We start from the raw sequence: 25,627 nt of genomic DNA, 5'->3' as shown, positions 1-25,627 counted from the left end.
ATCCAAGAGTGTCCTATGTGTTCATTCGAATAAGTGGAGCAGCTTCAGCGTTTTTCCAAAAACAAATTTGCTTCTCGATAATGGTCACGAACGGAGTACATTAAACTGAATTATTTCACTCTATTTACCAGGTAAAGCCCAATACACTATTAGCTTTGTTATTATTCAGAGGCGAAAAGGCCACGCGTGATCGCTCATCGAAGTGGTTTATATAATACGTGGGCATTTATAGTTGCAGCCAAATAATCTGGACGCGCGTTTCTAAATGTGGAGGGAAAAACTGGAGGACCAGGGAGAAAAGTCAACGTGACCACCACGGAGGGAGGGAGAGAGAGAGAGAGAACACAATAACTCCACATATACCGGCATCATCAGGGTCCGGGATCGAACCCACGCACTCCTGCGTACCAGGCGAGGGAGATAGCATCTCCTTGTCACCGCAGCGCCACAGAGGAAAGTGCGCTGCCGTGATTTTGCCGACATTTTTTTGTCCAGTTCACATCGCGACTCAGAACCCATTCCCATCGTGCTAAATCCATTTTATTTAACGAAATCTGACGGGCCCATGGATTTTCATCCTTCTCACGAGCTGGCAAGGCGCACATCACTTGTGTCGCGGCATACCGCCTCGTGTCACATCGCGTGTGTCATGTTGCATTTCTGTCACTGCGCGTCGGGACGTACCGCGTCACGCAGCGTCCCATCACCGTCACGTTGCGACATCGCTACGTCACACCACCACCACGCCGTGCCCCAAGCGCATCGCGTTGTGACGCACTGCCCCGTGCCGCATCACGTGGCGCCGCGAGCGTCACGCCGCTTTCACCGCGTACCGGATCACGGAGAGGTGGTCTCGCAGCGACACGCTGCCCAGCCGGCGGTATGCCGCGTGCAGGAACTCGCTGCCGCGCCCGCCGCTGCCACGCACGTCGCACCGCGCCAGCACGGGCGGGTGCTCGCCCATGTGCAGCGCCCAGTCCCAGCGCGACGCGGCGCGCTCGCTCACCGCCTGCTCGCCGGGGGCGCCCTCCCTGCACCGCGCGACGCGCACACGCACACACGCGCGCACACGCACGCACGCGCGCACACACACATACACGCGCACACGCGCACACGTGCACACACACACGCGCACACACACGCGCACACACACACGCGCACACACACGCGCGCACACACACGCGCGCATACACACGCGCACACACACACATACACGCGCACGCGCACACACATACACGCGCACACGCACGCACGCACGCACACACACATACACGCGCACACACGCGCATACACACACGTACACACGTGCACACACACGCGCACACACACGCGCACACACACACGCACACACACGCGCGCACACACACGCACGCGCGCACACACACATACACGCGCACACGCGCACGCGCACACACACACGCACACACACACACGCACGCACACACACACACACGCGCACACACACACGCGCACACACGCACACACACGCGCGCACACACACGCGCACACACACACATACACGCGCACACACACGCACGCGCACACACATACACGCGCACACGCACACACACACATACACGCGCACACACACAAGCGCACACACACGCGCACACGCACACACACGCGCGCACACGCACACACACACGCGCACACACGCGCACACACACACACACGTGCACACACACACAAAGACAAAGATCCCCCGTATGGCCTTAACAGACTGTAGGGGCAAGTGCTGTTAGCGAGCACCTATGAAGACTGGAATGGTACACGAGAGGGTGGGTGGGCAGCACCACGCCTGACTGCCTTTGTCTCCCCAGTGGCGATGTTTACACACCGCACCAGGTACTCATTTCAGGCACGCACACACGCACGCGCTCGCGCAGCGGTTACAGGCGGAACCACGCTTGCAAGCGACGGTTCGAGAAACGCATTAGCAGAGAGACACAGAGAGGGCAGTCGTACGTGTGTGTGTGCTGAACTTCTTTTTGTTCCACACGTAGCCAACCGTGCTAATCGGAGGTGCGGGGGGTGGGGAAGAGCAATACACTGAACACAGAGGGCATGTGTGTGGGGCATCGGGCTGAACGATTAATCGATTTCAAATCGAAATCGCAATTTTAAACAATGCGATTATAAAATCGCAAAGGCTGCGATTTTTTGCGATTTCAAAAGTCCTATTACTTTCTTATTGGAATATATATATATATTTTTTATGATCATAACTTTATTTAACTTAACAATTGTTCTATGTTTGATTGTTCTATTTCAACTAAAACATTTTAATAAATACATGTTGGAAGCAATTCATATATTTTACGTTATCATCCTTGCATTAGAATATATAGAGCAGTTCATATTTTGATGGTATCATGTGGTAATGCTCCATCACGTGTTTTAAATCTATTACACAGTGAATATTGAACTGAAGCCTGACTTTAAAAAAATGTAATCGCAAATCAAATCGCAATATATGTCAGAAAAATCGCAATTAAATATTTCCCCAAAATCGTTCAGCCCTAGTGGGGCAGTCCCCCAGCAGCACTGCCGTTCGACGTTCCCCACAAAGATAAAGGCAAAGATTCCCCATGTAGCCTTCAACAGGCTGCTGGTGCAGGCGCCGTTCGCGAGCAGCACCTGTGAAGGCCGGCACGGCACGCGAGGCGGTGGGTGGCCGGCCGCTTTTGTCTCCCCAGTGCTGATGTTTATACACACCGCACCGGGTACACATTTGAGGCCGAGTCGACCTAGGGGAGACTCAGAACCGGTTCCGAAAATCGTCACTGGCGTTGGCCGTGAACGTGAATCGAACTCAGGTCACCGCTCCCCACACACGCGCGTACACGCATGCACATACGCACACACGCACGCCTCGCTCCCGCTTAGCCCCGCAGAGCGATGGTACAGGGAAGCCTTCACCGCTTTGGCTTCACTCCGCTACCACGGTTTAACACCCACACGGTTACAGCCCTCTGTCAATCAGCTGTTGGACGAGGGCCTCCTCACGCCGTGCCAGTCATGACGCGTGTTCTGGTCATACTTCACTACGCCTGCCACTGCGGACTGCCGAAGGATGTTGGGAGGTGGGGGAGGGGTACCCCAGGATTGACTGAGATATATTTTTTGCGCCACTGATGTTCGCCGCCGGAGGGAATCAGAACGCAGGCGTATTGCGCTAACCACTGCGCCACTGGTTCTACCCCGATGCCCGAATGAATGAGATTAATATCACGTGTTAGACATGGTGATTATGATGATGCAATGGTGTACATCATCATCAGTTACCATGAGTGCCGGTGGTCTCTAATGGTTAAATATTAGACCCAATGCTTCACGGCTCATTCACATTACAGTATTATTATTATTCATAAATTGCACTTGTTTTGCGCAGGAAAGCCTCACTGAGCCTCAAGGCTCTTTTTCAGTAGGGTCCTGCCATGTTCTTTGTATAGTAGGAGGGCGGGCGGACGATGCAACCAAATGCAATCCAAATCGAGTTATTTTCGGGAAGTGTTCCATCATTGGGATGTTGTTTTGTCGATGCCAGATACATTGGGATGGTTTTCTTTTTGGCAGCTGCATCAAGCAATGCATGACGGTGCAATCTTATCTCGTAGGAATTTATAAAGCGGCTTAACTGGTGGGGACGAGGTGAATGCAGTGGATGAGAGGAAGCAATGGGGGCGAATCTGCGATGCGCGAATTCGGTGAAAGCGAAATTGATGCTAGTAAATGATGGTGAATGGATTGAATGGATGGGGTTAATGAGTGATCGCCATACAATGAGATTATAAGGAGGGAAATGTAACGGTGGTGGTTATGAGGGGGGGGGGGAGATTAAAGGGGGGTCGTGGGGTGACCGCTTAATGTGGAGGGCCAAGTTTGTTCCAGTAAAGTCGGTGAGCGAGAAGAGAACAAGAGTCAAAGCGTGGCTTGAGCACAAGGGGGAGGAGGAGGAGGCACAGAGAGAGAGAGAGCAAAGATTGAGAACGTAGAGGGCGAGATGGCCACGCAGACAGATACGAGAGTGGCACGACATGGTGGTGCTGAGTGACAGTGGCTCATCGCCAGCGGATCGTGGTTCACTCACAGGATCATAAGCAGGGGGTAGAACCCATCCTCCGTGAAGCCAGAGGGTAGGTCTAGCTGCACCTGCACTCCTGGGGGGGCGGGGGGGGGGGTATAGAAACACGCAGCGCTGTCCTTTAACATCGACAGCATCGGCGTGGTCCTCATCACCGTCACTCGCTGGCTTCCTCCCTTCCTCCCACCGTGCGTAGTAAACACCCATCACGCCGATATAGGAGCACAGAGCTTGGGCAATTGCTGGCGCCGGTTCAGGGCTGCCTTCCCACTTGCCCGTGGGGTTTTGCGCGTCTCCGTGCGAAGACTGAGTTCGTAAAACATTGTTTTGGCGCTTTTCAAATGCAATTTGCGCAAATGACGCGAAATTCAAATGACACGTTATTACCATTGTGCTAATTTTTTTTTCATCAAGCTGTTATTCTTTTTTTTTATCGTGCCAATTTTAATCCGAAAGGTCAACACAACGGATGAGCCCCTTGTGTGGACGGCCGCAAGTGGAGTGGCGGCGTTGAAGACCGCACACCTGGGATACAACCGGGACGGAAACAAATTGTCGATGAAAATCTACGTACACTATTATTTAATTTTATTTTACCAGGTGAGGCTCACTGAGCTATATCGCTCTTATTCAAAAGCTACCTGGCCACAAACGATAGCTCGACAGAGTGGCTTATCACGTGGACATGTATAGCAGCCAAATACGCGTCATGTTGATTTTAAATGTGCAGGGAAAACCGGAGGACCCTGGAGAAAAAACCCCACGTGACCACGGGGAGAACACGAACAAAACTCCAAATATACAGCAGCAGGCGTCAGGGTCGCAATCGAACCCACGACCTCCTTGCACGCCTGGAGAGGCAGTCAACATCTCCTCGCCACCGTGGCGCCGTGATGATCGTCGGCGTGACTCACCGAACTCGTCCAGAGCGAAGTTGAGGTAGCGCCTCGTGGGCAGCCTCTTGGCGGCCAGGGTGGCTCGCAGAACCTCGTTGCTTTCCAGATCGACAAAGTCTGCAAGGCATCCCCCGCGCACCCCACCACCACCATCACCGCCAAGTCAAGCGGTTAACGCAATCGCCGTTGCGCGCGCGCGCTCGCTCGCTCTCTCTCTCATCGCGGCGGATTGCGGGAAGGTGAATTAAGGGGGCAGAAAAACCCCTGCAGTGTTTTTTTATGATTTTCCCCGGCTCGTCGGAATTGCTGTGTGCGCGTGGCGTGTTACACAGATGCTCTTGCGTTGTTGGTTGATGGACCGAAGTGTCATATTTGTTGTTGTTGTTGGTGACCGAATGACCACTTTTGACCATTAATTATCTTTTTTTTTTATTACCCACAGTTCGCTGTTTCGCGTTGAATGGCCCCCGCGGTGTTCGACGGAGGTTCTCGCTTGTAGACGGCTCAGGCAACACAGCACGAAAAAAAACCCCCACTGCATTATGGATGATATTGGTGGCGAAAGCCAACGTGTTAAACAGCACCATTTGTTCACTGGGTCCGCACGCTGCCGATGAGACGCGGAGCAGTCCAAGCAGCCAGGAATTAGCTGCTGTAAACAAGTAAATACCACCAGAAGACATTGGTCTAGGAGACACATTGATTGATTGATAAACGAATTAATTATCAATATTACATGGCTTCACCCGACGTTCAATCAGAAGGGCACAATCTGGATTCTCACCGGGTCGAACAATGAGTTGAGCACGGAAGAAAAAAAGCTAACTTATTTGGCGATGAAACCGATCAAATTAATGAGAAAGGTGTTAATTGGTGAATTTTCAACTTTCAAATTTCTCAAAATAAATACTGTGGAGTAGGTGGACGTGGGGAGAGATTTGGGCGGCAAACGTCGTGGCTTGGCAGGGTCTCCTGGGCGGGACGCCACCTCTGAGCCACACGGGGGCAGCTCAGAACCGCGCACGCAGAACCCGCGTTCCGCAGACGCGAATCACTCCGCTGTCTCACACCACGCGGGCTTTCGCGGCCAATATAATCTATAATAAGACGGGGTTTTTCTTGGGGAGGGAGGTTAGATCCGTGAATATAAATGTGTCGTTAAACCCGCCACCACTCGATGCAGCCAATTAGTAAGGTTTGTCACGTAAACAAAAACATGCCGTGTATTTGTAAATGTTTTCATTTTAAATATTGTGGGTTTTACTCTCCAACGCACCGGTGTGCTGTGCGAGTAACGAATTGGCATGTTTTGTATAAGAGACAAACCTTACTAATTAGCTGTGTCGGGTGGTGGCGGGTTTAACGACACATTTATATATACGCAATCTAACCTGAAACATCTCTATTATGCACTATGTTGTTATCTATATATATAAAAGGGAAATGTGTGAATATGTGTGTCTATTCGAAATGTTTAGCATACTTCCTGACATGCAACAAACTTGACATTTGGCATGTGGGTAGCTTCCAGACTGTACATAATGCTAAAAGTATAAAAATAGACTTTTGTATTTGGGGGGGGGGGGGGGGCGCAATAATGGATATATTTTGCATGGCAAGTGAGCAGTGACGTCACATCTGTGATGTCACCCGCATGCGGCAACGTCACGCGGTGTGCCTGCTGACGTCACGCACCCCCCCCACCCTCCGCGAAGGCCGTGTATTAATCCAAGTCAAGAATCCAAGTCTCGGGCGAATCCGGGTAGTAAAGCTGGTACTTTTATAAAGGAAGACTGAAGCTGGTCAGCTCTGCAATGTGTCTTCAGGTGTAGCGGCGTAGGCCTTCCGCGACCAATATTATTCACGATAACGTTTTTATTTCGAGTTAGATTGACATTTACGCGATTTAACCAAACAAAACAAGACCTTATGCTTCTACGCTGTACCGTGCCTTGTTCGGCATGACGTCAATCTCTCGGAGCGGAGCGTTCCAGAAGACGCTCCCAGCACGTGGACCGAAACGTTGGACATCGAACGCACGTCGGAGAGATGTACAGAGCAACCGCGTGAAACCTGCGCGGTGGTAGAGTAATCAAGTTCACGAGATGTACACGCCTGGTCTCAAGTCCTCTATCCAGAATGAAGAATCCAATCGGAAATCTCACATCTCCGCCTCCCCCACCCTGAATTGATTACAGTTGCGCTGTTGGGGTCGTGCCCTGAGACGAATAAAATCCATGCAAGGGACTTGAGCCCAGGCAAATGCCTCCGTTGAACTTTGCAAGTCAAGGACACCGCCCTCCCTGAAAAACGATGCTCCCTTTAAAAGGGGTTCCAGACAATGCATCATCCGGTCACTGGATTAAAAATCGGCAAAGCGACGTCCCGTTGTAGATAACTAAAGATCCCGTTCATAGACGACTGAAAATTGAGGAGGCCATCGTGTTCCGAGGCGAGCGTCCAAATTCGCCAATTAGTAGAGGACATGGCATGCAGAAGCAGCTGCAACCTACTCGATCGAGTTCACGCAAAACAGAAGCAATCGTCGTCTCTCGACCGGCAGGCCAGTGCCCTTTCGCAGGCCAGGTTACCAGGTAGCGAGCCACCTTGTCGTCACAGAGACAGCTGCCACTGGGGATGCCCTTTGAAATGTTTGAGATGCGATGTAAGGCGCTCTGAAGAAGCGTCGTCATTATTAGATAACATTAATTTGGCCATCTGTCACTGTCGCCGAGTTAGTTACCAATCTCCCAAAAGATATCATAAAGCACAAACGCTTTGCAGCCGATGCAGGAAATCAGATTAAGTTGAGGCGCCACGGACGTTCACCTTGGCTGTTAATCAGACCCAGGTCGCCGGGGTGTCGTGGCGCAAAGTGCCGCCCACGCCGCCACCCGCAGCCATCCCCTGCTTTGTCCTTGCATGCCCCCCCCCCCTCTCCTCGCTTGTAACATTCACAGCTTCGCCGCTATAGCCAACCGTACGCTGAGTAACTACTGCAGCTTTCGTAGCGGTTTCCTGAGCGGGAGGGGAACTGCGCCGTAATGAGCAGTAGATTGACCGCAGGTTTTTTACGATCGATGGGGCCAGATGCCAGCCCAAGTCGGGAGACGGCTTCTAACCTGGAATTGGGGGAGACCCATTAATCACATTATGAGGGGATGCACCGCACACATACGCAGTGCCGACTTCATCATTAATATCCCAAGTGACTCAAGACGCTGGCCCAGTTCGCGCGCGAGAGAGAGAGAGCCTCAGATTAAGTTGGTCTTGAATTCTCCGGAGTCTATTTCCACCCCCACAACTTTATGAGGATAGTGCTACTATCTGCGTCATATGCCGAGATAAAGAATCCATTCGGAAACCTCACGGAGCAGCATTGCATCGTGCGCCAGGGCATGGCATGCAGAAGCAACCTTTCAGAAGCCTTCTTCTGGAAAATTCTTAAAGTGGCCTTTTTGTCCTGAACACGTTCGGGGGGTCGGAGGGAGTGCATGCTACCACGAGCTCAGCTATGAGATTGTCACACGGCAGTCCAACGAATAGAATTCGCTTTCATATTCTTGGATTCTTTATTCAGGTGAAGACCGCTTGTGTTGCGATCGAAACGTCGTGGGTTTTTTTGCTTTTAATTTAGATATTTGTTTTCTATCTACGTGGCTTTACCGAAATAACTAAGAATGTGAATTCCTGCAGTCACGAAAGTTTTAATTCATAATTGGCTTTTTTAAATGATCGGAGCTAGAATTGAGCCAGATCAAGCACTCAACCTAAATGAAAACGATAGTTTATTTGTGTGTGTATGTATGTGCGGCCGTTCGCCACTGGGCTGAGGCCATCAGCTCGCTCCACTCGAACACCCAGTGTTCACGCGGGTTGTGCTGCCACCCAGACGTTGGGCTGCCACCCAGATGTGAACTCAGCCGTGCCGGTCTCTGGAGCCATGTGGCCGCCTCTCCTCCGTTGTCAAATCCAGGGAGAGTAAAAGCTGAACGAAAGCACCTCCCCCCTTGGCAGCAAGGCCACGTGTGCTTATATTCGAAGTAGTGTGCTTGTATCAGATGTTCCCCATTGCCCACCCCCACCAGTGTAATATAGGCACGTGTTGCTTATATATATACGCATGGGAAGGGATTGTCAGATTTTAAGCTGAGCTCTGCACACCTTTGAGCTTAGACTATACCACTTCTGTTCTCACCATTAATAATCGTCTCATGTGAGCACTCTGTACACGCGGCTCGTCATCGCCCATTAACATCACGCTTCGTGCCGCGCTGGGTTCGGGGTGGCTGTTTCTGGCAGTACAACGACAGGGTTCACCTGCTCGCAAATACCGGTCACCGTGTCGGCGAGCGGCCCCTTCCAGAAAGGCCATCAAGCCGCCAGCGGTACAATGCGACACTGGGGCCGGTTTCGCCTAGAAAAAAACGTGCTCATCGGCGTGCCATAGTCAACTACGCGTGGCCACGATCACCCAGAGTGATGCGATGACGATAACGGAGTCCACTTGTAGCGCGCCGCACGCTACCCGCTCATTCTCGTAGAGAGAGAACGAATCGGGAGGCGCCGGGAGGAACCACAGACAAGCGGGAAGGCAGCCACGCGATGAGCCGGCACTACCAACACATCCCCAAGCTCTGCGGTCCTCTATATACAGTATTAAGGTTTATATTGTTTTACAGCCAAGTAATGCGTGCTCACATGTGGGAGGAAACCCGGAGTACGCAGAGAAGACTCACGCGCGCGAAGCGAGCGACGCTTCATCCCATACAGAAGGAACAGGTAAGAGTCCACATTGTCGCTCGCACTGCCTTCCACTGGCAAGTATGGCACCTCGACGCCCCACGGGGAAGGCGGGTTTGCGACAGCTGTTCGATCCACCAACCCTCGCGCTCACAGGCCACGTGCAGCATAGCCACCGCCCGCCCTCGTATTGGCAACGAGATGTCAGCTAAAGCAGCGCGCCTCTAACAAGGCATGGAAACGAAATGGTGACATGTGGGCAATTTCAACAAATGATGCAATCTCACGGTCAATATATATGCAGTGGCGGCTCCTGCAAAATCTCTCAGGGGGGGCAAATGTCTGGATGATTGATAAGGATAAGGTCCACCCATGCAATGGATAAATTAACAGCTTAAGCATGTAAAGGCAACTTCACTTCTTTAATATTAATGAAAAATAAAGTGACTCTTACAATACATCTTGTTTGTTTCTATACTCACTATTAAAACAAACCACTCAGGTTAATTTTATTAAAGATTCCACTAGGTGGCGACAAATTATATTGTTGGATGAAACGTGCTTACGTATAATGACGTAAGCACGTATGATGACGTAAGCACGTTAGGGCGAGCCCTCCCGGAAGCCATAGAGAATGCATTGCAGCGCCCCCGTTCGAAAAAAAAACATCTTTGAATGTAAGTCTATGGGACCACTCGGGGCGATTCTCAGCTGGAGGGAAATCGCCCAAAAAGAGGCGGTACTCCACAGAACGTAGCATGACGCTGATTGGACTATAGTCACTATACCCAGAGGCACAGTGACGGCTAGCGTGACTCTGTGGTTGAATGACATTGGTGGTGCGTCGCCCAATCGCCCTAATGAAGAAACCGCCCCTGTATATATGTACTTAGAAAATAAAGTCTTTAACAATGTCAACCCACTGCTGAATAAAGGCATCACCACACTGTCAGTTATGGGAGTTGTTTGACCATACTTCAACACGCTGGTCCGTGTGGCGTTATGAGCAGGGGGGGGGGGGCAGGATCGGTTCACATATCGCTCACCGCCGATGTTAGCTGTGGCTTGGAATCAAACCCATACGGAAAGGGTTCCTAATGTAATGTGCTAATCACTGCCCACGCTCCAACCCCCAATAATAATACGCTTGAGGTGTAATTTTCGGGGTAATTATAGGCTGAGACAATTTGGCTTATTTATTAAATAAGTAATTGGTTTTGACAAATAATGATGGAATGCACCGTGAGGTGTGAATGAAATAGGAATCCCGTCAGACTCCGTGAGATTTCACGGGCGTTTCTCCCTCCTCGCCAAAGCGTGGCAAATGATTTCAACCCAAATCACCTTCCTAATTGTTCGACACACTGCGCCCCCGTGTCGAAAGCCACTCTAAAATAACGCCTAATGATTACACACATCTTTTAAAATGTTTGAAATGTACATCCCAAGTTGTGCGTGTAATAGTGCCTGCAGAGGTTGGGGGGGGGGGTAGACTGTTGGTCTGGGGAGGGGGGCAGTATAATTCCATGCCATGCGCACCAGTACCGGATTAAGCTTGTGCGGGCCCTGCAGCATATGTTATAAAGGGGCCCTAAATTAACAAAAAAAAGTAAATATTAAAACACGAATTTTCAACTTGCATAGTGAAGTAATTGTATTTGTTTTATTTGCCATACAGCCAGATAATACGACAGATCGCTAACCTTAAACACCCAGTTGTTCATAAAAGTTGAAGGCGGTATAGTACTGTCGTAAGAGAGCAAGTGCCGAATTACTGAACCCGAATTGATAGTCTCTGTGTGTCTATGTTGTGTGTCTCTCTCTCTCTGTGTCTCTGTGTTGTCTTTCTTTGCTTGTGTGTCTGTCTGTGTGTCTCCGTGTCTGTGTTTTGTCTCTCTCTCAAATTTAGTTCTACCTGATGATGGTTGCTTGTGTTGCAGTCGAAACGTCGTATTCTATTATTTAATTTATTTTCTTTCTACGTGACTTTACCGAAAGAACCAAAGAGTAATTCCTGCAGTCACGAAAGCTTAAAATAAAATTGGGAATTGATAGCTTGAAATAATTTAGGATAATCCGGCACTGATGCTGACCCACATCTAAGATTGCGATCAGCCACCCATCCCCTTCCTCCCCTCCCACCCCCCACAACAGCAGCACGATTGCTTTTGCCTCACTGGGAACGCATAATTTCTTGTCGAGCATGAAATCGCATCATCTTGCCCCGATAATCGGAGCATGGGTCAAGCAATTAAGACGTAAATAGGCGATGGAAACAAATAAACATTTCTGGTAATTGCCCGTGGGCTTGGTGATTGAGTGACAGTCGCCTCTGTCCCCCCACCCCATCCCTGTTCCTCCACCGCCCTCCCCCTCGCCCCCCCCCTTCCTCACCGCCACGCTCCGGGGTAATAATCATTATGGCGCTTCAAAGTGGGGCCATGAATTAAATATGCCAACAGACAGGATGTGACCGCTATTAGCCAAAATAATCTCAATGATTAAAAAAAAAACCTGAAAATTATTCACTTGGGATTTCACGCATAGCAGCAATGTTGCCTCCACCGCTGCGAAAACTTGGCAAGGCCCTACTGAACATAAAATGGTCTTGAGACTCAGCGAGGCTTTTTGTGTGTACAAGCGCAAAAATATAAAACAATAACATCCCATAGCGCTAGGGTTGCCGTGACATCAATTTTCAGGATACAATACGGAATAGAATTTCACGATATGACAACTGTCACGATATCAGTGTTCACTACCTCGGCTGATATACAGGAGATGGTTGGTTCGATTCCGACCACGACGCCTGTATATTTGGAGTTTGCAAGTTCTTCCCGTGGTCGCATGGATTTTTCTCCGGGTCCTCCGATTTTTTCCTCCAAATTTAGAAACCACATCGTGCGATCAGAGTATTTGTCCGCTCTACATTTCAACGCGATAAGCCACTTTTGTTGAGCTATTATTTGTGGCCAGGCCGCTTCTGAAAAATATGTATATCGCTTAGCGAGCTTTTTCTGGTCAAATAAAAAAAGAATAGCTCATAGTTTTTCCCCATCGCGTGCGACCTGCTGATCAACTCACCGTGGGTGTTCTGCTTACACTGCTGCGTGGACAGAGGCAGGGTGGGAGACATCTCTCCTTCACGGGTTTTCCTTCCATATTTAGAAGCAACATCGCGCCTTTAGATCATTTTTGCTGCTATACATTTCCACGAGATGACGATAAGCAACTTTATTGGAACCTCCTGAAGAAAGGTGTTATGAGACTCGGCGCGGTTAGCCCGGGGTAAAGAAACGTAATAATAAAAATACAAATATTGCCGGATGAAAAGAGGCCAAGGGGAATTTAAGAAACTAATTCCGACATCAATATACTGGAAACTAACTCCATTGATATTCGTTGGGTCTTTCGGTAAAGTCACGTAGATAGGTACAAAAAAAATGTAAATCATAAAAAAAACAATCATCATCGATCGCTTGTGTTGTGATCGAAACGTCGTATTAATTGTATTATTTTTATTTGTAATTTAATGTTTATTAATTTGAACCTATCTACGTGACTTTACCGAAAGACCCAAAGAATATGAATTCCTGCAGTTACGAAAGCTTTAAGTCAAGATTTTACTCCATTGATTCCACTCCCGTGCCAGGAGACGGAATCGAAAAGGTGACCTCTGGATCGTTGACTTCAGGTGTATCCTGGCCAGTACACCCCACTCCTCTCCCTGGCAGCTTACCGCTGTTTTGATAAATTAACTTAATACTGGTAGGAACCTCTGGTTACACCAGCCCACAGGGGATTATTGTGTCCGTCCGTCGTGCAGGGAGGGACTGGGTGGGGAGGGAGGGGCTGGGTGGGGAGGGGCTGGGTGGGGAGGGTTGGGAGGGGCTGGGTGGGGAGGGTGGGGAGGGGCTGGGTGGGGAGGGTGGGGCTGGGTGGGGGGTGGGAGGGGTTTGGCTGGGTGGGGAGGGGCTGGTCATTCCGTGGTGCCCTTATAAAACTCAACGTTTAACCTACTCACGCCGGCTTGTGCCCGCCCTCACAGTCGGGCATATTTGCGGAATGCACCAGGCCGCCGTTGACCCTGGCCATTGACCGAACAACCCAACGTTCCTACCAGCACCCTCCGCAGGAATGTGTTATGGGTGACAAACAGTCATTTTGGTTGTGCACAATTTCGATTCGTGAGGCAAAAATCTGAAAGTGCACGAAACGAGTTGCTGCTCGTTCACGCGCACAGAGCAGAGATGTGCACGCGTGCTCCTCTTCCCACCACTTGAAAGCCACTTTCATAGAGACGTGTGTTCAAGTAACTCGCCTCATATTGACATTGCACTAACACAATTAAACAGGAGTCTTATCACTAACCCCTAACACCAGCGGGAGCGACTCAAATAACTCTCAAACGCTCGTGCTGACAGTGACACAAGCCAGTGCCTCCCCGCTCAATATGTCAATGGGCCCGCGATCATCTCCACCACCGCAGGTGACCTCAGCAACAACAACTCACTCACTCACTCACCCACTCACTCACCCACTCACTCATTCATTCACCAAATCGCACGCCTACTCACCCACTCATTAATTCACCCACTCACCACACCCACTCACTCATCCACTCACTCATTCACCCAATCGCACACCCACTCGCCCACTCACTCACCCACTCACTCATTCACCCACTCACCCACTCACTAAATCACCCACTCACTCACCCACTCACTTACCCACTCACTCATTCACCCACTCACTCATTCACCCACTCACTCACCCATTCACTCACCCACTCACTCACTCACCCACTCACTCACTCACCCACCCACCCACTCACTCACTCATTCACCCACTCATTCACCCACCCACTCACCCACTCACTCACTCACCCACTCATTCACCCACCCACTCACCCACTCACTCATTCACCCACCCACTCACTCACCCACTCACCCACTCACTCATTCACCCACCCACTCACTCACCCACTCACCCACTCACTCATTCACCCACTCATTCACCCACCCACTCACCCACTCACTCATTCACCCACTCATTCACCCACCCACTCACCCACTCACTCATTCACCCACCCACTCACTCACTCATTCACCCACCCACTCATTCACCCACCCACTCACTCACCCACTCACTCACCCACTCACCTACGCACCCACTCACTCACCCACCCACTCACCTACTCAGGTCACCTCACTTCTCTTTCTGCTTCTTCTCTCCCACCGCCCCACTTCGGAATTCCATACTCCGCATATCGTTTGCATGTTTTACCACACGCATGCTGTGGTGAATGCAGACTTCACGCCCTTGTGATGGGTGTCTATTTGTTGTTTGAACATCTTAACGTCTGTCTTCTTTCCAGAAAGCGTAAAGTTTAATTCTCCCTCCCCCCCCTCCCCAAAAAACACGATCTTTTGCCCATGAATTAAAAGTATTTTTCCTTCTAATTATATCAAAGCTTAAAGCTTGTGCTGCGAGCGATGGAAGTACGGCCGAGGTGTGAGTCGACAAGACACGTGTTGTTGTTGTTGTGTGTTCGTTTGTTTTCCCCCCGTTACAAAACCCCTTAGCTGATTGCAACGGCGACAGTGCTGCTTGTTGGTGGCCGTCTGACGTTTTGGGCCACGGGGCCATTGGACCATTGTTCTGTGCGTGAACAATGGAGGGAGGCGGGGTGAGAGTGACGCTGGTTTACCACTAAGCTATTGTTCTGTGCGTGAACAATGAAGGGAGGCGGGGTGAGAGAGGAGCTGGTTTACCACGCGGCTATTGTTCTGTGCGTGAACAATGGAGGGAGGCGGGGTGAGAGTGACGCTGGTTTACCACTAAGCTATTGTTCTGTGCGTGAACAATGAAGGGAGGCGGGGTGAGAGAGGAGCTGGTTTACCACGCGGCTATTGTTCTGTGCGTGAACAATGGAGGGAGGCGGCGTGAGAGTGACGCTGGTTTACCACTGGTCTATTGTTCTGTGCGTGAACAATGGAGGGAGGCAGTGTGAGAGTGACGCTGGTTTACCACTAAGCTATTGTTCTGTGCGTGAACAATGGAGGGAGGTGGCGTGAGAGTGACGCTGGTTTACCACTAAGCTATTGTTCTGTGCGTGAACAATGGAGGGAGGCGGCGTGAGAGAGGAGCTGGTTTACCACTAAGCTATTGTTCTGTGCGTGAACAATGGAGGGAGGTGGCGTGAGAGAGGCGCTGGTTTACCACGCGGCTCCAGGAGGCTGTGCACCGTGAAGCGAGGCACCGACGGGCCTGCAACCAGAGCGGAGAGACGCAGGGTGAGACGTTTGTTACGGAAGGCCTCGTGTGCAGCTACCCGTTATGTACGTACGTTGAACTTCTTTCGCGCCGTACGTAGCCAACCATGCTAATCGGAGGTGCGGGGGAAGGACAACACAAGAAGCAGTTAATTATTACGCAAAGCGCCACATGCAAACAAATACACGCGATGAAAATTGTCCGTTTCACCGCCAACAAATGAAAAAACATTTCGTTTTCGTCGGCCAGTCAGCTTTCTGGGTCATCACCTTCCAGTCGCAGCTGTTTACTAAGACGAAAACAACGACAGGACCTGTGTAGATGTTTTCTTGTCGGCTCTTTCTCGCTAATTAATGAATTACGTTTATATAAAGTACCTTTTATACTTGGTACTTAATGGGGCTGTACATCACAAATAATTATCATAGGCCAAGGGGAGGGACAACTCAGGAGGCAGAGAGGCGTTCATGAGAGAAGCGAAAGCGAGAGAGCGAGGCAGTGACCCCGCATCGAGCCAGCGTTGTTTACACCACTCGGCCCCTGTCGCCGCTGGGCAGGCTACTCCAGAGGCTAGGAGCAGCAGCAGCGCGGCAGAGTGCGCGGTGGGCGATGAGCCTCCCTGTGCCCCACTGGGAGCCGCACCCCCTATGACAGCACGGTGGGCAAGGCCCAAAACGAGGCCTTTGTGAAGGCAACATGCACGGACAGGGCTGTGTTATTCAATAGGCACTGGGCCCAGGGCCTACGAAAACTAAAGGGCCTACGAAAAAAAAATGTTGACCATGTTTTTATTTTATTTTGATGATACAAAATATCCGCGGCGCACAGTGCGCTCCCATCGAATTAGGGCCCAGGCTAAATGATGAACGTGTCAGTAACGACATCTGTTGAGCAGCTGGACAAAGTACCGCGTGAAACAAGTGGAGTGACAGCAACGGTAGTAGTGACATGGGGCAGCAGCAGCTGTAGGAAGTTATCACTGAAGGCCTACGAAACAGAAGTGCCTAGGGCCTACAAGAACCTTAATCCGGCCCTGCACAGGGGGTCAGTAGCTGTACGGGATCATGCAGTCGTCCACTCTGAGGGCCTTGTGCGTCAGGACTGTCCAATTATGATCCCTGCAGCAAGCAGTGGACCCCCCCAATATCAGAGAATGGCCCCTGGAAGGTGATGTCACGTTACTACTTCTTAAAACAGCGGTACCAGCTCAGTTCCGCAACCCGTTGAGCGACACAGCCACCTCTGGTTTCAATTTGATGAGTTTCATCAGCAGGGAATTAAAATGAATGCTGATAGGTTTCTTGGTGCTGTAGGCAACAGCCCTCCATGAACAGTCACGCCTATTCATGGCAGAACATATTTTAACTACATTTATTACGTGTGACCTTATGGGATTGTGGTTAATACAACACATACATACATTCAGTTAAGGCTTTGTTTAAAACAAAGTGAGAATCAGAATCCTCATGTAAACTGGAGGAATCTGATGAGCCAAGAAGCCCTTTTTAAATCCTTTATATTAAGTTCACTTGCTTGCTTGTGCGCTTACGACCGTGCAAATCTTTCGGTCGTTTTTTAACCCACTTCCCGTGATCCAATCGAGCTGACATTTTGCACACAGACTCGTTGTGCGCGACAATTTATGTTCATGAAAAATGTTTTCCATAACTTTACACTTTTTAGAATTTTTTTTTTTTATTTAATTACCAATTGCTTAATGGTGGCAGGCAATCATCTGACCCATAGGTGGCAGCCATCTCAAGCCAGAGGACGAGAGGACTCTAGCCGCCTCGCATATAAAGGATTTATAGTGAAAAACTTAGTTTTTACGGGTTAATTTTTTCACATGTCCAGGAGGTCCACCAGCCAACTTCGCAGCATTTATCTAAAGGCAACGCCATTCGGATGAGACCTGGAAACGGCAAGGCCAGTCTGGGGTTTGCTTGCTTTAGATAACCCTGAAAACGAAACACCACAGACCTCTCTTTGGCCGTCCCTTCAATAAGGTCTCACACAATAGCGGGCATCATTCCATCACGCATCCATGGAGTGGTTTGTGACATGTCAACATCTGATAGGTTTACACATTTTATCCCTCAAGAGCTGGGGGCTAGCTGACAATGTGAGTGGGGGGGGGGGCAGGGGGGCAGCGGGAGAAATTTCTCAATTATTTTTTTGAACGCATTCATTGGTGACCAGGCTGAGGCCATCAACTCACTGCGTACCAGAGCCTGGTGTTAAACACTCGCGGCTGCCCATAATTCAAAGACTGGACCTCAGTGGGTTTCGGCTCAGTGGTCTGACACGGCCATTATGAGCCTCGTGAACCAACCGGGGCTGTCTTATTCAGAATTGTATTTGAAGACCCGTCGCCATGAATTAATCATGTGCTTGAAAAAAAAACACAAAGAGAAGCATTGATGTTTTAGAGGTGACTGTATAAAAAAATTATAATCTGGTTAATAAGTACGAGTTTCCGCATAATTGTATCCGCCGTCTATACCCTGCCAATGTCTCCCGTGGATTTCCTCTTTGTAATCACTGTCACAGAAAGCGTCTCACATTCAAGCCTTTACCCCCTTTGTTATCTCTCAAGTTTGACCTCTCCGTCACTCCCTCACTGCTCACATCCTGCCCCCCCCTCCACACCTTGGGATGAGTTTCCGTAGAATGTGCCGTGGGACCCTTTCTCCCCGACTTATGTTGTTTTTGATAACGATAATGATAATAGCCAAAGTAATTACAGTATCGTTGCCGATGTTGGCCATGGTGGAGAGAAGTTTTAACTATTTAAATCCCGACCCTGATACCTGCTGCATATTTGGAGTTTGCATGCCTCGCTCTCCCCGTGGTGACGTGGATTTTTCTCCGGGTCTTCCGGGTTTCCCTTCACATTTAGAAACGCGCGTTTATAATATTTCGGCTGCTATAAATTTCCACATAAGCCACTTCGTCGGGCTATCATTTGTGGCCAGGTCGCTTCATTTGTGGTAATCTTCATGGTATTTTACATTTTCCAAAATGTTAACTTTAATGTGTAACCATGCAATCACGTGTTAATTAAAATATTGCCTCGTTGCTGTCTTGTAAACTTACCTACCGGTCTGCGCGTTGTTCTGCGATATCCCTGAATTTATCCAGGTCTCTCGTGAGCTAAGAATACAGGGGAGTAACTTTGGATTTCTCTCGTGGGAATTCAATCGGCATATTGTTGTTTATTAAGGGGCCGTCCATAAATGACGTCACGCGATTTTGGACGATTTTTGATCCCCCCCCCCATCGTCACACGACGTCACAAAAAGTCAGACCCCCCCCTCAAATATCACGTCACAAAGCTCTGCCCCCCCCCCAAAAAAATAAAGCATGCTTCAAATCGTTTTAAACTATTGTCATTGTAGTGCGTATTTAATGTGGCGCTGCACTCTGATGTTGTAGGAGAAAACATTTATTAAAAAGTCGATTTAATTAAGTAGAACGTGTTGTCTATATTTATTTCAAGTTGCGCATTTTGATGTGACATTTCTCAACCCCCCTCCCCACCTCGTCACACGTCGTCACAAATGTCTGACCCCCCCCCTAAGTGCGTGACGTTATTTATGGACGGCCCCTAAGAATGGTTATGAGAACACACGTAGTAGTAGTAGTAATAAAAAGAATGTCTGCTTGTAACGCGTCGCCACACGGTATCCGCTCGCTTTCGTAGAAAGAGAATAACTCAGAGGCGCGAGGAGGCACCACAGACAATAAGGAAGGCAGTCACGTGGTGAGTCAGTGCCAACAATTACCCAAGCTTTGCAGTCCTCTCCATATTAAGATGGTATTGGTCAATTAATGCCTGCCTTCATGTGGGAGTAAACCAGAGCATGCAGAATAGAACCCACGCGTGCGAGGGGGAAACGCTCTATCCCTTACGGACGAAACAGGTGGAGCGCACATTTTTCTTGTACCACCTTCTTCCAGCGAGCCAGGGAACGGCTCCCCCTCGCCTCCACAGCGCTAAGCAGCGCGCCACCACTCCGCATAAACACGAACGCATGTGCACAAACACACGCGCGCGCGCGCGTACATAACAGCGGGTCAAAGAACGCACAAAACAAACGACAAAAGTGGGCGGCGAACGCTAACGGTACCGGCGCTCATCATGAAATATGCATCGAGCAATCGGCGCAACACTCGTACGTCGTGAATAAGGAACGCGGTATAACGGCGCGCTCGGCACCGCGGCCCGAGGGCTGTGAGGCCAGGGGGTCGAGGTGGTGGAGCGGTGCTGCAACTTACCCAGGCAGTGCAGCATCACGTGGCTGCAGCCCGGGCTCATGAGGGCCGAGAAGTAGCTGCAGTTCGGCACGAGGTTGCACGACTCGCAGATGCGGCGGAACGAGCCCTGCAGGTCCACACTGCGGGGAGCGCGGCCGCCACACGACACGTGACACGCACACAGATACAACTCGGGCTTGATCGTGTCGAACAATCGTGCGCAACGTTTCGTGGTGTATACACAGATCGCGTCTCTCGCAATCGCCGGGGAATCACAGGCGAGTGTGAAGGCAGCGGCGACGGGGCGAGGAGCTGGCGTGAACCACAATTGCCCAGGCTCTGCGGCCCTCTTACATATGCAGGTGTTTTCAGGCAGCTCATGAGCGTTTACGCAAGTGGGAGGACACCGGTACACCCGGAGAAAAGCCAGGCGTGTCCGAAGGGGTGACGCTTCATCCTCACGCAGAAAGGACAGATGATGAAGCCTGGATCCCTAATCCTAACTTAACCTAGGCAAGGGCTGGCAATGTCGAAATGGTGAAATCCTCTACTCATGTACAACGTGGCCAGGGATCAACAGCAGGCTGCCAAGGCTGTAGCGCAAAACTAATTTTTTTTTAGAGGAGTGGTGGCAAAGTGGTTAGCGCATAGCACCTCAAGATCGAGCAACATGGGTTTCATTTTCTAGAAACGGCTAACACCAGTGGCGTATGCCACTTCATCAGTCCGCACTGAACCAGCACGGTGAAGTATGGTCAAACAACGACACTGGGTAGGGCTCCAGACAAGCTTCCTAAGAGTTCTCTCCAATGGTGGCCAGCAGTGGCGTGAGCAAGCACTTGCAGGGCTGCGCCTTTCGCTTATACAAACAAAGACGAAGAGAATCAGAATCGTTATTTACACTGGAGGAGATGTCCAGTAGGGGCACCGGGTCAGAACGCTACAACAACAAACAATAAAACCACGATAGGAGTGCACAGTATAGGGAAGGTAAACAAATCGCTTACAATATACAAACATCCTCTGATATTATTAAACATGCTCTTATATTATCAGAGGTTCTACATCATTAGATCCCCTTTGCCAGTACCAAAATATAATTATATAATTTTGATGGAGATGCTCACCCCGAGCCCTCATTACTTTGATAGTGGCATTGTCTTTGAGCTGTACGCCTTTTGGCGTCCTCTGGTCGAGCACCAATTGGATCGAGGCTCAAAAGAAAGCCGTCCCTTGGTGTGGACCAATCAGTTTCAAGGACAATGCATATATTATCATGGTGTGCTTTTTGTTTGCATTTTGGCTGCAAGTATTATGGTTAATGCAGACATGAATCCTTGTAATAAGGTTTCAGTTTTGTTGCCAGAAAAAAGGGGAAAAACCCTATTATCATCAGAGGATGTTTGTTTGCATGCTCACCACAAGTATGTGCGGTTAATGCAGCACTTGCTTCCTTGCAAAAGGTTTCTCTTTGCTGTTTGAACATCTTAACACCTCCTGTTTTATTGCCAGAAAGGTTAAAACCTATTCTTATTTTTCAAAACAAAACTATATATATTTTTTAATCTTACCAGGCAACTTATTTTTTTCAGAAGCAACCTGGCCTCAAACCATAGCTCAACAAAGTGGCTTTATCGCCACGTGGAAATCTTTCGACGGAGACGGGGCAGTGGGGGGGTCCCAACGACGTGGCTGGGTTGTGATGCGCGCGAGTGCCGGCCGGGTCACACAGAGAGACATGCCGGCGCACGGCACTGCCTCGCGTTGTTTCCCTTTGCGAACCGTTTGTCGGGTGTAAACGAGGAGCGCTTTAACGGCGGGGAGAGGGTGGGGGGCACATCCCCCCTCCCACCCACGCCCATCGTTTGTCGCGTTCTATTCCATAATGAGCCGCTCATGCAATTGCGCCGGTGACTCATTACACAATAAAGTAGTGGAATTTAATAAACTCACTCGGAGAAATAATGGAAAATTAAGCTCATAGCTATTATGGGTAATTACCTGCCATGTCACCGCCGTTGGATGGGTCGCGCAAACGCCGGGGGGGGGGGGGGGAGTCTCCAATATCCCGGCGTAAAACGACCGCGCGCATGAACTAACGCACGCGCATGAACGAACGCACGCGCATGGATGCACGCGCGCGCCGCAAACGCCGCGCACTGCACGCTCCCGCCTTCAGCACGCGAAGCTTCCATCGTTGTGGAAAGGATGTCCTTTGGGCAGTTTGGTACAGAACCGTTCAAAGATTGTGAAATGTAGGCCAGGCACGAGGCCAGTGTTACTTCTAGTCAGCATTTTGCCTATAAGTCTGGGGCTGCTGACAGCCTGTGCAATATTAATCAAAAGTCTTCAGATTTCATTTAGTCGTTCAAATATAAAAAAAGAAAAATCTGACAAACTAAACAATCCCATACCTAGTAAGACTGTGCTCTGCCTGGGGGAGTGATCTATGGTGTGTGAGTACTGTGCAACACTAGTGTAGTGTCTTGTTAAATTACTCACACCGACACGTTGTAACAAGTCACCTGCTTACACTTTATTTCACCTGTTCTCGCGCCAGGTGTACGCACTCCTATAACTATCTGTATGGTCACATACACTTGACTTCTCCCCGCTCTTGTCTATTTTGCACCTCACTTATCCTGCACTCAGCGACTTTGCACACAGCAGCTCCGCGCTCAGGGACTCCGCATACAGCAACTCCACACTCAGCGACTCTACATTTCCACCAATACCCACACCTACGCTCCCTCATACCCGCTCACCCGTCTGTCCGGGGCTGGGGGTTCAGCCAACACCCGCCCGGCGACGGCGTAAGGGTTGAGGTCCCGTTGACGGCTTGAGCGGCAGCGGCGAGATGTCTTCCCACTTCGTTCCCGGGAAACTCAACCCTCTGCTTACGCACACTCCCCTTATATATTCCTACTAATTATGAGTCCCCACGTGCTCCCACTTAAGTTGCCGTCTGCCCGGCGCCCCTCGCGCTTGCTAATCCTTATCACCTCCCCCATCTCCCGTCTCCATGGCGCCAACCCCATGTTCCCACGCGCAGACCTGTTCGACCTCAGTTTTACCCGTTTCTCCCCTTAATTACTGGCGGTTTGTGAGTGCAAACATGTTGCAATGTACACATCTGTTCGACCTCAGTTGCAGAAGAGGTGTTGAAGCCGGAGGATGGAGGCGACGGCGATGTGGCCCGTGCAGCCGCACCTATAGCAGGTACGGTAAGAACGCCCAGGCGGCTGGCTCAGCTTGGGGTGCCATTCCCGTGCTGATGGCTGCAGGCTAGCACTCCTTCCCTCCGATCCCCGGGCAAAAGAGGCACACGCCCGCTCATCCCTGGCCGGCTCCGTTGAGCTGACCGCCACCGCCGGCCAGTCCTAAAGGTTGAGATGTGCTCGGATGCCGCGGGCCACTTGCAGAGAAGTCAGGTCGTCTTCCTCTGCCACTGCAAGAGTGACCCTTAACTCCCGAGCCAAGGAGAGAAGCCGTTCTAAGGTGAGGGAATCCAAGGCGACTTTGTCCATTGCGAGGGACGGCCGCATGCCCCAAGGCGAGGAGTGCACTGCAATAAGTCAGCGGCGTCTCGTTCTCTCCCCGTCGGCGCAGCCTGAATCTTCTCCGAACACTAGACAGGGGATCAAAAATAGCGGCCATCTTGGTGTATGCGCGCTCAAGGGTCTCTCTATCCGACTCGGGGATGCCGAAAAAAGCGGCTAACGAGTCGTCGTCGAAGTCCTTGCGAAGAGCTTGAAGCGCCTCACGGGATGTCCATCCCACCGAGATGTAGGCGGCCTCGAATCGATGACGAAAAGCCATCCAATCTCCTCCTGCAGCAGTGAACTGACGCACCGGTGGCAGCCGTCGAAACTTGGAAGCGTCTTCAACCTTGGAAGTCGGCGGCTGCTGCTGCGGCGCGGGACGATCGCCCGAAATGGAGAACGGGTGGAGCGCGGCTGCAGCCACCGAAATGGCCGGAAGGTCCAGCACCCCAGTCATCTCGGTCATGAGAGCGGCGGGAAGCGTGTCTTGGCGTCCAGTGGAAGTCGCAGCCGTCATTCGCTCGAAGAGATGAGCGGCGGCTGACAGCAATCTTCCCAGGTGACCGGCGATGTCCAGCCAACTCTGCGGGGGAGGTGGCTGGGCTGGGACTCGCCACGCATTCCTGAGCCGACTGAAGCACTTCGTCGGAGTGGGTGCTCCCAATACTCTCTCATATCCACGTGTTTAACTTGTATCCCAATAATCTCTCATATCCATGCACCGATCCTTTACAAAACTCCAAAACACTATCATATGCCTGACGCTTCACGTATTATAAAGCATTCTTCAAACTGCTGGTACATCTATAAATCCCGATCATTCTCAAACGACAGGCACAATGTATGCAAGTTTCTTAAATCCTCCGAGCCCTGCCCACCCAGGAGCATGAATAGGCAGAACCGCAGTCAAGTCGATCGGCTGGTCGCGTGTGGTGAGATCGAGTGCGGGTACTCTCACCCCTTCAAAGATAATCTACCCGCCTTGAAAAAGTAGGCCAAAACAACCCTCCCTAGAGGGGCTCTCCTAGAGCTCTCTCTTAGTGGAGGAGACCCCCACCTCCATCCGCCAGCGGCTACACTAGCAAAGCAATTGCAGGGCTGCACCCATAGGCGACGTTTTACTTTTATATTTGGGGGGGGGGGGGTTCGCTTTGCCCCTCATGTTAGGAATCACGGGTGCATACAATTGCTCTATATATGTTTTTATCTTAATGTAAACGACTGAAGATAAATTAATAAAAGGTGTCCAAATTCAGCCCATGGCTGCACCTTCACAGTTGCCTTTTCGATTTAAAGCTTTCGTGACTGCAGGGATTCATCTTCTTGGTTCTTTCGGTAAAGTCACGTAGAAGGGAAATAAAAAAAAATAAAACATAATAAAATCATTCTCACGACGTTTCGGCCACAATGCAAGCAGCCGTCCTCAGGTGAAAAACAGGTCTGTCGGGAAGACATTCAGACGCTGTCTTCCCGACAGACCTGTTCTTCACCTGAGGACGGCTGCTTGCATTGTGGCCGAAACGTCGTGAGAATGATTTTATTATGTTTTATTTTTTTTATTTGTTTATTTCCCTTCTACGTGACTTTACCGAAAGAACCAAGAAGAAGTTGCCTTTTGATCTGCACCCCGTTGCTTCGCCGTCACGCGCGTTATCGCAGCATTCTCGTGAAGTTGTCGAAGGAAACGCGAGGCGAGCTCAAACCCGTCCTCGTCTCTTGGCCAGGCTAAACAAAACAAACAAACAACAAAAAACTCTCGCAAAGAAATGGAGAGGAGGAACTTATTTCTTTTTTAATAGGCGCGAAAGCTTAAACATTTTCTAATGTGG

General features: G+C 50.3%; 1 protein-coding gene across 1 annotated transcript in view; it reads right to left on the bottom strand.

Annotated features, from left to right (window-relative positions):
* Positions 1-25,627, bottom strand: part of LOC144943501 (inactive dipeptidyl peptidase 10-like) — a 518,643-nt gene that overhangs the window by 9,468 nt on the left and 483,548 nt on the right. Inside the window, exons 16-20 of the mRNA XM_078871017.1 lie at positions 20,278-20,396; positions 15,946-15,993; positions 4,999-5,097; positions 4,091-4,160; positions 834-1,031 (exon numbers count right to left, since the gene is read on the bottom strand). Coding sequence (XP_078727143.1) covers positions 834-1,031; positions 4,091-4,160; positions 4,999-5,097; positions 15,946-15,993; positions 20,278-20,396 — 534 coding nt within the window. The remainder of the gene's footprint in view (positions 1-833; positions 1,032-4,090; positions 4,161-4,998; positions 5,098-15,945; positions 15,994-20,277; positions 20,397-25,627) is intronic.

Source organism: Lampetra fluviatilis, chromosome 31 (genome assembly GCF_964198595.1).
Source record: "Lampetra fluviatilis chromosome 31, kcLamFluv1.1, whole genome shotgun sequence".
Classification (NCBI taxonomy): domain Eukaryota; kingdom Metazoa; phylum Chordata; class Hyperoartia; order Petromyzontiformes; family Petromyzontidae; genus Lampetra; species Lampetra fluviatilis.
The sequence above is the reverse complement of the archived record's forward strand: the minus strand, read 5'-3'. Positions and strand labels throughout refer to the sequence as shown.